Below are 16,877 nucleotides of genomic sequence, written 5' to 3'. Positions count from 1 at the left end.
GATATATGGTTATAGTTAAAAAGAAATATATATATATGATATTAAAGTCTCGAGCTCTCCTAATAAATTTAAACCATCTAGACTTAATAGTCCGAACACCAACATGCTCAGCATGAATGATTTATGAGGGGTATGCAAAGTTGATTATCATTTGTCTTCACATAATTGAAACTTTACAAGTATCGGTGAATGCAACATAAATTGAAATACTTGAAAGATTATCTCAGCATGGGATTGTGTTGTTTTATTGACAACCTAAATTTGATCTCTCCGGTAGGGAGACTGAGTTCAGACACAGCAGATGGTGGAATCAAAAGTTCGCCACTGGATCTTAGGTGACATGTACTAGTGTACATTAACAAGTTTACTACAAATGACATCCATAAATGTGGGAAACATTGCTGGGTTTTCGCGAGTTATTGTTCCTTCACACACATAATTCAGGGAGGTCACTTTTATGGAGATCACTGGTGAAAGCATATCCTTCAATAGGTCCTTTTCTTACATAGCCAACGGGCAATGGCAAGTCCATTAGACTTGAAGGCGATTCATCGGTAAGACTTGAATTAGAGTATGAATTTCTGAGAATCTAAAATCGTATTTTCATGAGGAAGGGATCTAGATTCTATTTTTTGGCTTGTTTAGCCTCAGGGATCCCAGTGAATATGTTCCAGGTCCAATGGATTAAGGCAAGGAGCTTTGATTTTCCTGAACACCTCCTCCCTGTTTGGATCTAGTCAGGGCCCAATTGATAACCCCTGGAATAAGGTTGGGTAGTTCTGACGAGATCGTGAGATGGGGGCTAACCCAAGAGATGGCAAGTATTCTGTTCATTTAGCATACAGCCAGGGTTATCACCCAAGAGATGGCAAGTATTCTGTTCATTTAGCATACAGCCAGGGTTATCACGACGCTTTTCAAGGGATTAAACAGTCGTTGTAATGGGTTTGGAAGCTTAAGACCCCCTCAAAACAACTTCGTACCCATGGCTTGCTATGGAAAACAAACTACTCACCTAGGACAGATTGCAAAAGAAAAAAGATTGAAAATCCCAATTTGAAGCAGATGGAATCATCAAATCATTTGTTTAAGTCAATGTCACTTCTCGTTGGAAAGTTTGGCCTTCGTTAGAGGGGCAATATTGGGCTTGAAGAATTGGGATGGAAAACACTTGAGGATGCTCTGGCAGATTAGTATCAAGAATACAATCACGCAAGACATCTTGGCTCTCCGGATTTTCTTCATTTGGTCAATATGGATACATCACAATGAACGGATCTTCAAAAAAGAAAAAAGTTCTCACAAAGTCAAGCAGATCTCAATTCATATTCCTAAATCATCATTACTGGTAAAGCAACGAGTCATTCCTCTGGTTTAGACAGCACAAAAATCAACTGAAATTCAGATATGAAGATGCCGAGGTTTTGATCCAACTCTGAGAATCACAAGATTTTTTTATTCAACTCATTATGGGGATATATTCCAATAAGAAGCAGGGATTCAAGCTGACACTTGTCTCGTCCCAATTGTATGGGAAAAGAACATTAGATCACTCCAGATATACGGTGATTTCTAGCTGGTAAGTCATTGGTTTATGGGAAAAGTTCAAAAAATCTTTCACTATTGACACATCGGTCACAAAGTGATTCAAATTATCTTTGTGGTTTGACTCCATAACTTTTCAGCATGTACATAGGGAGAACAATAAGGAAAGCCACAATATGGCAAAGAGACCCTCCTTTAGCTAAGAGGCAATTGTCGATTTAAGAATGGAGAAATGATCTAGGACCCAAATCCTCCAGTTCTTTACACTGAACTTTACAAATATGTCAAGTGGCATTTTCTTCTTTAAGACATTGATGTATGCCCCTGGGGCACATAAAGGACTATGTAATTTGAGAAAATCACCGGACATTTTAAGACTCTTTAAAATATTTTATCTTTCCGATAGAGACTAAATGTAACCTTTTATTTTTTCCATAAAAAAATTACCAACATTTCCCAACCATATATATAGAGAGAGAGAGAGTGGGGGGTGGGGATTAGCTCAACTGCTTGTCACTAATGTTGTCAGGCATTTCGCTGGATCTGTGCTAGCAGGGTGCCCACTTCAAATTGCTCTGGGTTAGGCACACTAGTCTATGCACACAGGTTTACTAGAGACACCATCCCTTTCGTTTCCGCAAAAGGTTTCCCTTAGAAAAATAAAATAAAATATCTGGTCCTGATGATGAACCACACTTGTTGGTTCAAAACGCGTCAGCCAAAAATTTCTCTTATGTGATTTCTACCGAAAGACTTTGCTTAAAATAAAATATATATAGCATCTACCTGCAAATTAGAGAAGACACCATATCTCTTCTCTCTTTCCTATATACCTATATTGCCACATCTACATGTGCTTGCAAATCCATATGAAAGGTAGTGAGTCAGTTTAAAAGACACCAATATGTTCAACAATGTCAAGTTTCAGAGAGTGGTATTTCACGTACAATTGAAAAGAAATACATTAGCATGTACATTGGTGCCTTAGAAGTGGCAAAAGGTTCTTTCTGGGTGATCAAAGTAGTAGTGAATTGCATGACATCTGGGCCTTGAATCTATTCGGTCCCAGAACATGAGAATTCCACTTTGATGCCTCCAAAAGTTGACCTTTGGTGTAATGGAAAGCAAGCTGCAAAACGTCTGATGCTGGAAAAATAACATCTGGAGTTTCTAAAAGGAAAATACTGGAATCAACAAATGAGAATTTCCAAATAAGTTAAAACAATTTAGTGGTGCCTCTGAAATCTTCCTATCATTCGTTTTCAGTCCTTACTCCATAAATCTCCTAATGGATTGTTTTCAGAACCTATTGAAAAATAGAGGAAATTCCTAGAACTCCTAGCCTCTCCATCTTATGTCTTTTAGTGCACCTTTCTATGGAAAAAAGAGGTCCAACAGTAAACATGAGGAACCATGTTACAATCATCAAATTTTATCATGACCGAAATCTCTCTAAAATTTCTCATATATTAATTTACAATGAACTCCATCAATGGTCGCTAGAATGGAGCAATCGATCTATCAAAGTAGCAAGAAAGCTCCCAAAACAAGAAGTCAAAGCAAGACTGGAAAGATGATGAACTGAAACATGCCAGACATTCATTAGAAGTTTGTACTCTCCAATAAATGTACCTACACAGACCATGTGCAGAAGCATGGTCGATAGAGGAAGCCCCTACAGAATAAGTAGAAAGCCATGTCAGTATGTGCAGCCAAAATTGAGAACCGGGCTTTACCAGAATTTATTTTCTAAGATATCCAAATGAATGGTGCTTTGACATTTTCCACGTGTACAAATGCTGGACAACTATTTTTCATCCTAGGTTTTGGTCAGCTTTCAAGACTACGAACCCCAAACATTCAAATTTAATCAAGTAAATTGTCACAAAGCTGCTGGCTTTGTCAACCATGCTACCGTTGGTTGTGTTGTCTTAAGTTACAGAATTTTCGTAGCATTATGATTCTGATTCCATTATACTCCATTCTTGTCTGCTTCATGGACACCCAAGATCATTGAATAACACATTGGCAAGATTCATTGGATTCCCTTATGTATTCATCATCTGACCAACCTGAGTCACTGTAAACAAAAGAGAAAAAAACAATGATCATGCAATGTTAGCATCAGAAGCTGTGGAGCAAAGATGGCACAAAGAATTCAGAATTAAGAAAATTAAATGACTAATACAATTAGAGGATGAATAGAAAATAATCAGAGTATACAGAATAAGATATGCTTGCAAACAGAGGAACTACAAATACTATCCACAGGTGATTCCAGGACATCACTAACTAATAACCCCCACAACTTTGTGACCTAGAGCACTGAATCCTAATTTACTTGCAGAAAGCGAGCTGCAAGAGCATAAATTTTGCAGAGGAATACAAATGAAGCAGAAAATCAAAACCTGCAAAACAATAAAATGCACCTCCACTAACACCATCAACATGTAGAGCATATCCTAATTACTTTACGTATAACTCCCAATGTTTTAAAACTCCGACTCCGACTCCGACTCCGACTCGGCCGAGGGTCGATTCCGACTCCGACTCCGACTCGGTATCGACTCGGCCGGCTCGATTTCAATGACTCGGTCGTTGTAAAAAATACATTAAATATTTATTTTTTATAAAAACACATAATTTTAAAGATTTTCATTCATGTTTCCAAACACACAGCATTAGAATATAGATAGAAGACAACATTTTATCAAAGTAGGCTCATGAATATATCCATTATATCAAAATGGCACCCAGTGCATTGTCCAATACATACACGATGATGATATAGAGATCAAAACAAAAACAAATAACCAAGGAGGCTATAAATGGCCTCTACAACAAAACTCTGTGACCAGTACTACTGGCTACGGCTAGAGTTGCCAACATCATCTGGCTCAGTGCTACTTGGGAGCGGGAGCGAAAGTGGGGAGCAAGAGCGAAAACGGGAGCTGGAGCGACATTTTCAGAAGCTCCTGGTTTGGGAGCGAATCCTGGAGAAGTTCGACAACCAATGTCACTAACATCAAGGTACAAAGAGGGATTGGTGCTCTTGGTTAAATACGAGTTCCATACCCTAATACAGGACAAAATTCAATGGAAACATTGCAATCCTCCAATCCTGAAATCCTGAAAATCTGATAAGTCTGCTGAATTTTGAATGAAATCTAAAATTCTACTTTCTCCATATGAAATCCAATGAGGCTGGAACCACTCTCAAACATCCCGAGTCATTTCATGGTAATGTTAAAAATTTAAGTAAAAGGATGAATGAAAATGAAGATTAAGGAGAATGTCACTTTTACTTTAAGAATTTAACATTACCATGAAATTTGAGTAGCATATCAATACTAGGAGAGGTGAATGGACCCCAAATAGCACTTAACCAATTTAGAAAACACCTTGGAGTCCCCAACAATCAGCTAAATGTTAAAAAGTTCAAAAAAAATTAGAAAAATTGCTGTTTTTTGTGGGGACTGGCTAGATTTAATGACTCGGCCGAGTAGATGTGGAAACGGCCGGGTTGACCGAGTCATGATTGACTCGGCCGAGTCATGCAATAACTCGGCCGAGTCAGTCATGACTCGGCCTCCCGAACTGGTTTTTCTGCCGAGTCATAAAATTCTTCAATGACTCGGATCAACTCGGCCGTTTCGGATTCGATTCGGCCGAATTTTAAAACTATGATAACTCCTAAAACATTATTAGAGGATAAGAAAGAAACAATGATTGGCCTAATTTTTAAATTTGGTGGATTCCAAAACAATACCAACAAAGTGATCAGTTAACCATTTTTTTTATGTCAACTCTCATTTCAATTTGATTAGTTATAACAAGATACATTAGATTATAGCTATATAAATAGTAGTAGAACTTGCAATTTTTATGAAGATGACTTTTGGAAATTCTAGATTTCCAATTATTTGCATTTCTTTGGCTATGAGGTTATGAGCTTTTAATCTTTAATCCGCAGCTGCCTGGTCTATTTTTCAATTACCCAATGAAGAAATGAGATGGGGAACCTGTTCACTACTTTATGTTTTAACTTTTTGACTATCACATAAGCAGATTCAATATTAATATAGCTTGACCTGAGGACCATAACATAATGCCACGTAGTTTTCTGTCATGGTTTACTCCATGATATTTGGAAGTAGACATGTTTGGAACCATATCATGCTTTTTAAATTGCTTAGTTGTGAAACGTGATGCTTCTGAAAGAAGTTATAGAAAACCCATAGATTTTTATTCACGTGTACATCAGTGTTGAGGCTGAAAAATTATTGTATGCTGGGAAAGGGCTGCAAGGTTATGCTGCAGATCAAGAAAAGACCACAAATCTGATAGGTTGAAAGAGTTGCAGTTTCTCATTAAGGCACTTCAAGTAGGATAAGTTACAGTATTTGGTTAAGGCACTTAAGTTATAGTGTGTAACAGTGCCACAAGGTTAGGTAACAGTTGCAAGGCATAAGAGTAACAGAAAGCTAGGCTGCAAGCCATAAAAGTATTGCAAGACTAAATTACAAAAGACAAAGGCGCCACAAGTGTGGGTTGTGGAAGACAGAGGACAGTGAACCAAAGGATGTGGAACATAAAAGTACCTGGGGTAGTTTAGAATTTTGCCAATGCCAACAATACAGAAAACATAAAAGAATGCAAGCGAATAGATAGGAGAAGTAAAAACAAATATTTGGAATTGGAAAGGATGTCAGTTTTATACTTTTTTGTAGTCATTGTAATTTTGTAACTGATCTCGTACATATAATCAGACCCTCTGAATAAACAGCGAGAGCCAAGAAAGATTATTACGTAATTACAATCGATTAGAATTAAAGGGGTATTGCCTATAGTGTTTTTTGTAGTCTTATTTTCATTGCAATAGTGTGTCATTTGTTCATTAAATAAAATGTTGATGAATGTAAGAACTAAATATGTTAGTTTTCGTATGAATTACCTTTAATGAGCCATTGAAAGGAACACATTTAGGCTCCATTGTTGAATACACAAAGCATTGTAGTAGTGTCTAGATTTGCATTGGGAGAGATTAAGAGCACCAGATGCGAGAACAATTGGGTGGCACAAAGAATGGGACAAATTAGAAACATGTATATCCTTCGCTGTTTTTGAAGGCACAAGCGTACGCATAACGCCCAGTTCACACTGCTTATCCAGACATGAATTCTTGCTTCGTTTCACCAAAATTGACACCTTTTCATCATCCCTTTTTAAGTTAACATTAAATACCTCCATCATCTCCACCACCTACAACACCTTCACTACCTTTTCCATATTTACCGCCTCCTAGTAATCCCATGGAAAATCAGTTACTTCCTTCAAATTCTTTGACTGCAAAAGTCAGCTACCTGCTGACTTGTATGAACTTGTGAAGTAGAAACTTTAATGAAGACCAGTGCCTCAAGAAAACGCCTCAAGAAAACTACGTGGAGCTGACATATGTGTGGGACTGAGATGGGGAACATAGAAACCCCGGTAACATTATTAGGGAAAAGGGTGCCAACTGTGGTCATAGATTTTGAGAGTGAAGTAAATATCATTTCAATTGTATCATACATCCTAGGAAGAACCGGGGAAGCCTCCTGTATCGGCTAGTGTCATTTTCACACATCACTAAGCGATCAAAGCTATACTCCATTCACAAACCATTTTGTAAGGAAATAATGCACATAGAATATAGATGGAGCTCCATTCGTTAGGATGATTTGTGCTTGCTGACAGGTATGGCATGAGAAAGTTATTTAGAGCAAGAATGACCACTAGAAAGAGTTGTAGATTGCTTGAACAGGAAGGATTTGACAAAAAAAATACATATAGATGAGTCATGGACTGTTGGTAAAATTCAGAAGCAAACTTGTACTCATCCAGCTAAGGTACACAATTGTTTCCATGCTACTGTAAATGATTACCCACAATGCAATCACCATACCAAGCCTGAAAAAACCAATTTAGCCAATGGATCATACAATAAAGTAATATGAAGATCATCGGGTTATTGATGTTAGATTTTTTACATTGATTGCCCAGCCAGTATTCTTCAGCAGTAATGGCACTCCAGCTGGACTGCTCTCGGTTCCTGTGTGCAGCGGCAAAGAGAGGACATTGGGTAGGAACATACAGCACTGATGGAAAAAAGGATGCACACAGCAGTTATGTAAACGAGATATGGAGGGAGTGCATGCATGCCTTCAGAATCCATATGCCACCCTTAAAATATTTCAAAAATTAGAACCACTCTTCAGATTTAGCTTTCAGATAACTAGAGTTTGATTTTTGTATGCATCATCTAATATTATAAGACACAGATCCCTAGGTAGTAGGGTGATTGCATGAGCCACTCAGGGAGGACACAGATCCCTAGGTAGTTAGGGTGCTCATGAGCTGCTGAGAGAGGGAAAATATCCCAAGGAGAGATCTGCATGCATACATGCCACAGGCAACCTCCAGTTGGGGTGCATTATTTTTGGCACTGCTATTCATGCAGGGGGGTGCGCTGGTTGAATTGATTAGGGTTGTTTGACTCCATAAGTTAGGGGCATCTGATGCATGAGTCCAGATACCCTGTATCTTCCCTCATTTCTTATTCTATAATAGGGATGAAGGGCACACCACTGTGCAAGCTTTGAGCTACAGCATTAGAGTTCCAGATTTAATAAAACAGTGATGAAGATTTGAGAGCATCGTTTTTCCATGTATTCCCTTTTAGTGTTTCCAGCACCATGTGTTTGTCAATTCTAGTATTCAGAGATTGCAGTTTTGTTATGTTTCAGTTTTAAGCTAAGGTTTGATTATCCTTTGAAGTGCAGAGTCCGTTACCATGATTTGAGAAATTTCAACATGGTATCAAAGCAAATTTGCTGAAACTTTCCAAAAATCCATGTATAGATAGGGCTGCAACCTGTAGTAGGGAATTGTCGGATGGTTTTAGCGGTGAGATGTTCAAGCTTCAATAGTGAAGCAGATCTGGACCTGAGAAGGGTTGAGTGACTCCTAGCTTGTCCCTGTAAAACACAAACTTCCCTTTCACCAATGGTTTGGTGAGAATGTTGTAGGTTTTAACCCTGTATAATTAATTGTTGCAAAGAGATTCTTAATAAACAGAAAAGATGCAACAGCAAACACACACATAAACATAGAGATTTTATCCTAGAAACCCAAAACCGAGAAAATCAACAAGATTTTTCAATATATATTCTTTTGAATAGTATCACAATACAATATATATCTTGCGGCATCCATAAACCAATAATCCATTGACCATGGATTAGAATACAACCGTAGTTCCTTAAATAAAACTACAAAACCACCATGTGCCACAAAACTGCTTTTAGCAAAAACCATGTGTCAAAAATTGCCAAAAACGGATGCAAAAAACCGCCCAAAAATATTTTTTGGGGGCAACCCCCACAGAAAAGGCTTCCACCCCCTGCTGCGCATTGCCCATTTTTACAACACATGGGCATATTCATGCAAAGAATATAACACATACCCAACATATGTCTACAATCTGCTCATCTATAAAGATATAATGAAACTTCACTGCCCCTTTCTGGATCGCATCTCTGATGAAGTAATACTTGATCTCAACATGCTTGGACATGTCATGGAACACAAGATTCTCAGAGTTTGATATGACTCTGATTATCACAGCATATCACTGTAGGCTCCAACGCCAACTCTTGACCAAATAATCCTGCAAACAACTCATCCCCACACTTGTTGCCATATACTCTGCCTCTACTGAACTGAGTGCCATGGAATTCTGCTTCCAACTGAACTAAGAAATCATCATTGATCCAAGACTAAAGTAGCACCATAAGATGCTCTTCCTATCTGCTGCACTCCCTACCCAATTTGAGTCTGTATTTCCCTACAACTTCACTCCATCTACTCCAAGATACCTAAGACCATACTCTATTGTACCTCTCAAGTATCGCAACACATGCTACCCACCAAAAAGTGGGTAATCTATAGGAGAAACTTTTCTCCTCCTTGGACAACCAACCAGTCAGCAACCCTATTGATCAGCACATGACATGATGCCATAGGTCCTCCACATATTGCTCTAGTCAAATTTCTTTCTCCCATCAGGCATTCCTTCTTGAAGAAAGGTAGGTCATCCATCAACAGGTGCTTTAACCATTTTGTAATCATGTGCTTTTGGTTAATGTTTTGTGGCATTCTAATATGAATCAAGGGATGATCTAGTTGATTGACCGATCTTGATTATATTCTTGTTCTCTCACTTCACATGGGAGGTTAGGTTTTCACTCTAGTCCAGTGGGGCCTCCTCTAAGGCCTTAGGGTTATAAGAAGGACACTACTAAGCCTTAAGGAGACACTAATTGAACTAGCGAGTCCATGATATTCCATACTTACCACTTTCCATCATTTCCTCTATTCCAAACTGGTGGTCATTGGCCATGGGAATTGGCACCTTCTGATCCTCAAGTCTAGGCCAAAAAACTTTGCCTTAGAGGTTGATGCAGCTAAAAGAAAGATAAAAGCAAACAAAGCCACAATGAAAGAATAAGACAAAATGCAAACAATGGCTAAGACAAAAAAAATTAGCGTGTGGGCAAAAGCCTAGCATGAGCTCTACTCCTCTCCTTAACCATCACTCGATTCCTAGAGCACTTGATGCTCCATCCATAAAAAGGAACCCTTGTATTATCCCAACCTTGATTAAGGGGTAATAGACGCTAAATTTCTCAAATGCACACTTGGGCTCCTGAGCTATGCACCCATATCAAGGCATTATCATAAAGAAGTAAAAGGTGCACCAAACAAGTGGAAAAAATAGGCTAAGGAAAGAGGTAACTCAAGCCTCCACAATTTCTCGCTCCTTACATTTATACAATCAAGATGCACCTTGCCCTAAAGTCATGCCCACTCCATTACCACCATTTTCATTTGCACCTATGGATTGAAGGGTTATCCCAGAACCTGTCACTTCCCCTTGAGGGTTGGAAACACCTAATAGGGTTATCCATCTAGCCATCCCTAACATAAGAGAGGGAACACTTATACGAGACTTGGTCTAGTTAGATATTTGAAGGTGATCTTTGTGTGAAGTATTGGTTGTGCCCCTAACATTAAGTATGGTCCACTATGATGCATCCATGGTTTTAGTTACCTAATGATTGTTGATTTACACTTGATCTTGAGGAGGTTTTGTCAGGTGGTTCTCATCACAGTAGTAGAGGCTTCTTGAGGTGATTGCCCCACCTCCTCAGCAAAGCAATAGAGGTCGTACTATCTAGTGCAAAAAGAGAGGGAGAGAGAGATTAATTTTAATGATGCAACATTGCCTACCAGAGTAGAGTGTTGGGCTATTTGATGACTTGATGTGATGCCTAACACCTCGAGGAACCCCCAAATGCTGAAACATTGAGCTCATGAAGGTTGGTGTTGGAATGTTGATGATGTACCCAGTGGACCCACGATGCCCCCAGGCTGTCCTTGACACTGTTTGATGGGCATCGCTTGTTCCAGAGCCTAGATGATGATTTTCATGCTTGAGATGACAAGGGAGGGCTTGTACATCACTTTGGAGCTACAATGTTTGAGCTATTTTGTGCCACGTTACCCCTTTTGCTCCTTTGAGGCTAACATAGGGCACCTTGGACATGACGTGTTGGCATGGGGTGACTTTGGATGGCTTACACATGACCCTTGAGATACACCTTGGAGTATGGAGCACTCATTAGCTCTTATCTCTCCTTTTGGTTGCTTATTGTGCTTATTTGAAGGGTGACATCATACTTTTGGTGGCTTATTGTGCTCATTTGAAGGGTGATGTCACCTCTTTTCTTGTTGTTTATGCATATCTAACAACCCTAAACCTATTTGCTTTATTGCAACCCTAGTCTCTATTTGAAACCTTTGATCCTTTCTTGTTGAAGATCACTTGGAGCTTTTTTCTTAGGCTGCTATATGCCATTGTATACCCAAATATTGAACATAGTTTACATGTATTTAATGTTTCGAATTTAATGAATGATTGATCAATGCTCATTTAAAAAAATTTTAAAAAGGATCTTATATTGTATAAGCATAAGTTCAACACGGAATTCCTTCCTTGTTGAGAGGGAGTGTTGAAAAATGTAGCTCGAGAAAGAACTTGCACAGGTTTAGCATGAACATGAAAGAAGTGGTTCAAGACATTTCCTTAGTTACCACTTAGGAAAAGTGGGAAATAATTATATCTTGTCATTTCACTTGAAAAATAAAAGAAAAGTGAAAGTCTTTAGTTTGGAAATCGATTTGACTTAGGAATCTAAATGAAATGTTTTGAGGTTCTCGAACATTAGTGACTTAAATTAGGACCCAATCTTCACCATACATCTCATGATTGAGATAAGTGGCAGCTAAAATTGAGGAGATTAATTGCTAGGATTAAGGAGATTCGTTATCTTCTCTCAAAGCATAAATAGGACAAGATAGGAGAGGCCAACCTCACGAGAAAAGAGAACAAGGGAGCTGAAGGAAGGACAGAATGCATTCAAGGAGAAGAGAAGCAGACTGCTTAAGCGACTCGCAAATACAGCAGACCGTACACTGATATATCAGTCTTTTCCATGCACTGGCAGTACTGATTTGCAGGAAATACTTTATCTCCAGTGATTGCATAAGTGTGCTTCAGCACTTAGAGGAAGGAAGAGTGATTCAAAACAGGCAGAAAAGAGCAGGCTGTACTGCTGTAGCTTTTTCTTTTCTTACACAGGCCATACACTTCAGATCTAAAAGATTTAATGACCATATAACTGCTGATTAAAAGAAGGCTACAGGATCACCTTGTAAACTTTTATCAAATGAATGAAAAGCTGATTAGAACGAGAAATCCCTGTGTATGTGTGTCATTTCTTCCGCTGTTCAATTTTACAGCTGTTGTGTGATTGATACAATGTTCAAACTTCAGAAACTCAATTTTCTGCTTTTAAATAAATTACATTTTGACTTATTTAGTGAAAAAACATTAGGACAGTAGTCACCTAGACTTGAGAAATTTGCAGCTTACAGAGTCAAGAAGTGGGTCAATACTGACAAGTTTCAACAGAAGTTCTTTAGGATTGAAAGGGAAGTCAAGCAGGACTTGGAGGCACTTAAAAAGGCACTAAGCTCATCAAAGTAAAACTCTTGGAGCTGATAGGAGTGGAAGCATTCGACAATAGCTGGCATAAACGCTGCCACAGAGAATGCATAGATGTCAAAGGTACACACATTTAACACTGGTGAGAAACAAAGAAATCTGGTAAAACTAAGGGATTTTTGTACGGGAGATTCACTTAAGTTATAGATGATAGTTTTTGACTAAACAGCTTCAAAAAACGAAAACTCAAAAAGTAGCAAACATAGGCCAAAAGCTGAACAAAAAGAACTGAGCTAAATTCCCAAAAGAACAGCCTGCAAATAAATTACATCACCAAAGAAAATTCCTTGTATAATGTATTCAATCCAACTCATTGAAGAAAGTTAAACTGATGTCAAAGGGCTGAAGGAAATAGTTGTAAACAATGTGTATAAATCACACAAAATGCGAGCAAAATTGGAAGTTTAAATGTAACATTTACGGGTCCTGTATCCCAAACAGCTTATCTAGAAATTCATATATTATGTGCTTCATATACACAGAAGAAGTTTTTAGAAAGCATTTTCAGCAGAATCTGCCTTAGATGGCAAAGGAAATACATACAGGAGTATGCATTTACAGAATGTAATTGATCATTATGCTAATGAAAAATTATGATTTTTTTCCAAGGAAAAAAAACCATTTACCAATCATGTAATATCGTAGACTGGGGTTGACAGATACCTTAATACTTTTGGCAATGCCGTTACTTAACCAACTCCATGCACACCCATTTCTTTCAGTAAGGGATGATCCTAAATGGGTCATTTACATGTTTAAAATGTGCTGCAAAACTCAATCCTCTTCACCACTATAACGAGCATCTATGAATAAATTGAATATTATGTAGATTAATTTCAATGAATTGTCCTGAATTTGTATATTTTATTTGGTATCGTGTTCAATAATTGATAACGGAAACATGTTTTTTGTCAAGTGAATTTCCAGAAGAAAAATGGATTTATTGTGATATTGCATTCAATAATTCGAAGTGGACACATCAATTGGTTCTAGCGAAAAGAAGTTGTCATCCTACCCACCAAGGTTCGAATCACACTTGTGACATGTTTGCCCTTGGTGGACCAATTGGAGCTGGCAAGGTACCAGATATCTCATTGTCAGTTAAGTACTTGCGGGTGAGACGAGATATTTCCAAACATAACTGCTAAGATTTGTGTATATAGATATTTACATCCATGTTTGTTTCATATACTATACATATATATGGCAGATGAGGGTGTGTAAAAGAAGAATTGAAGTTCAAAGGATGTTCAAATTGTTTCTTTTTGAAAAACTAGAGCAGAGAATTATGTGAATATTTTTGGCAATCTAACTTACTGGGGTTCAAAAAGTTAAAGAATATCAAACCTAGAGACTTGCAGTCATTGGACAACATACACAAGAAATAAATAACAAAGACAATCATGAGATGAACAAGAACAAGTTACAAAATCTCATAAATACGTTTTTTGACAAGTGGATTGCCAGGAGAAAGATGGGTAAAATGCATTTATTTTGTTATTGTATTCAGTAATTAGAAGATGGTAAAAGGCATTTACTTTGTTATTGTAATCAGTAATTAGAAGCAGAAATGTCAACTAGGTCTAGCTCAGGTGGCCAAGAGGAGAAGTTGCTATCTTTTCTACCCAGATCTAATTCCTACTTGTGACACGTTTACCCTATGTGAGCTGATTGGAGTTGGCAAGTACCATCAATCTCACTCTTGTGTAAGTGTTTGAAAGTGAGACAAGATGTTTCCAAACATTTTAACCAGAGGGGTTAGTTCAACCAGCTGTCACCATTGTTGCTATGTATTTGGCTAGTTCCATGTCAGAAGGTATGGACTAATTTACTAAGAATTCCATTCACGAATGTGAGAAAACAGCCCTTGCATTTCCCCACAATTCCCCACAAGGTTTTCCTCAGAAAGGAAAATAAATAAATTTTCTGAAAATAAATAAATTAATTACTTATAGTGGAAATATGTTTTCAAGAAGTGAATTGCCAGAAGAAATATGGAAAATGTTCCTCAACACATACACATATTAAGATTGGAGTATATACATATTTACATCCATATATGTGTCCACGTGTGTGTATATATAAGTTCTCATATAGCAATAGTGGGGAAAATGGCAAATGAGGATGTGTAAAAGAATTGAAGTTCAAAAGATGTTCAATCTGTTTCAGATTGAAAAAATAGATAAGAAAATTATGTGGATAATTTTGCCAATCTAACTTACCTGGATTCAAAAATAAAATCCTAGTTGCAGTTAATTATATATTTAAAAATCCAAGGAACCGTAGACAACATTCACAAGATAAATAACCAAGACAATCATGCGATCAACAAGCACAAAAACTCGGAAAGAGCCAACCTGCGTTCAAACTCTTTAACTTGAGTTAGTTCCTGCCCATGTGCATCAGTCCACTGTACTTTTCTCTTGCTGTTAGTATTGGTCTCCCCATGCTCGCAATTTTCTGTAACAGGACTCCTATTTGGGCTTCTATGTCTATCCGCAGTAGGGTCCTTTAAAGACCCAGATGATGGCTTCTTCAAATTGCTTTTGAGAGGCACTCCGCCCTCTTCCTTCACCAGAGAGTTGTCACCTCCTACAGTGGGCATATGACCATCACATCCCTGCCAATTGGAAGGATGCACTGCTTCCACCTTGTTTGTTGCAGAAAAAGAAGAAGTCGAAACCTCTGACCCTGTAGGACGGCAGCAATAGCAATAGCAGATGTGGGGGGCACAACCCTTTGGAGATTTTTCCATTGAAATGAATTCCTGACTTTTTCACCTCAGCTTGGTTGCGGGTTCAATCCATTCCATGCTAAGATCGTATTTTTGGCCTGCCCTAAACCCCAATCTCCACCTACAGCCTCCGCATGCTTTCGATCCACTTCTACTTCGATTTGCAGAAAGCTCCTATTGCTATAAAATCACACGAATTGTATACAGATAGACCATAAAAACAAATCCCACTTTTGCTATGATTCTTGTTTTCCACTCTCTGAACTCATTCATTGTTGATGCCCTGAAATACCCATACGGATGATCACCCTCGCATTCAAAGCGCAGTAGAACCCACAAAACGAAGGAGGTAAGCCAATGCGACAAGATTGCAGCATGTAATACATATTCCTGACAAATAAATTTCCTTCTTCCCACTCTCAACAGAAAGCAAAAGCCTGTCTTTCACCTTTCATGATTTGGGTTTCCTTTATTCTGAGGGAAATGCTGTTCTGAGAACATGACTCCTTCTTCTGATGCTTCCCAGTGGAAGAAAAAAGAGGGAGGGGAGGTCATCTTTATCAGCCCATTCATTGCCACCCCTGCACAAAATAATAATAACAGCACACAGACCATGTAAGAGTATGATGGCAGATTCCTGTGATACACTAAAGAGTCATTGGGGAATCTTACATTCATGAGTAGTGTTATTTCGACCCCAAACTCTCCAAATCCTAAATCCTGGTTCTGAGAATTTGGAATCAAAATGGGAGGCAAATACACGAAAGAAAATCCCTAAAGATAAAGATGAAGATGCCACTCTGTAATAGATAATAGGTCACATACTACAAAAATCAACTTTGCCCACCCAGAAATTCATATATTTTGCCAATGCTCCAATGGAGAAGAAGCTCATTATCAATATCGACCCTGAATAATGCAATGGAAAGTGACGTAATTAAAGTAATATAAAACCAAAGGGGTGGAGGTGTAACGTTCAAATCTCTCCCTTCCATAATAATAAAGTGGGTGTCAAATAGTTAAATCAATTGAAATAAAAAGTTGTTTAATAATTTGAATGTGCCTTTATGCTTACTTATCATGTTGAGAATTATTTTCCCCCCTCTGTTTTGCTTCTGGATGATCTAAAACTACATGTAAAGTTCCAGCAGGCTTCTACTTCCATGTTGACAAGACTTTGTTGTACCTTTTCTTCTTCTGAACCTGCAAAGCATAGAACCACTACTCACGCAAGTTGGTTTTTTTCATTGATTTGGAATGTATTACTAAGTTACTTTGAACCTGCAAAGCATAGAACCACTACCCACTCAAGTTGGTTTTCTTCATTGATTTGGAATGTATTACTAAGTTACTTTTACCTATTCGTGAATGCTCGGCCTCATATTCCTAAGTTACTAAGTTTCATTGATTTGGAATGTATTCCTAAGTTTT

General features: G+C 38.0%; 1 protein-coding gene across 1 annotated transcript; it reads right to left on the bottom strand.

Annotated features, from left to right (window-relative positions):
- Positions 1–2,994: 2,994 nt before the first annotated feature.
- On the bottom strand, positions 2,995–16,352 carry LOC149257582 (uncharacterized). Its single transcript, XM_089414427.1, has 3 exons — positions 16,119–16,352; positions 15,070–16,027; positions 2,995–3,625 (listed from the first exon to the last, which is right to left on the bottom strand). The coding sequence occupies exons 2-3, from the start codon at positions 15,465–15,467 to the stop codon at positions 3,556–3,558; spliced, it is 468 nt and encodes a 155-aa protein (XP_089270553.1). The 5' UTR covers positions 15,468–16,027; positions 16,119–16,352; the 3' UTR covers positions 2,995–3,555.
- Positions 16,353–16,877: the final 525 nt, after the last annotated feature.

Source organism: Pinus tabuliformis, chromosome 6 (assembly GCF_031772625.1).
Source record: "Pinus tabuliformis cultivar Carrire ecotype Pingquan chromosome 6, CPIR1, whole genome shotgun sequence".
Lineage (NCBI taxonomy): Eukaryota > Viridiplantae > Streptophyta > Pinopsida > Pinales > Pinaceae > Pinus > Pinus tabuliformis.
Note: the sequence above shows the minus strand (reverse complement) of the source record. Positions and strands in the feature narration are given on the sequence as shown.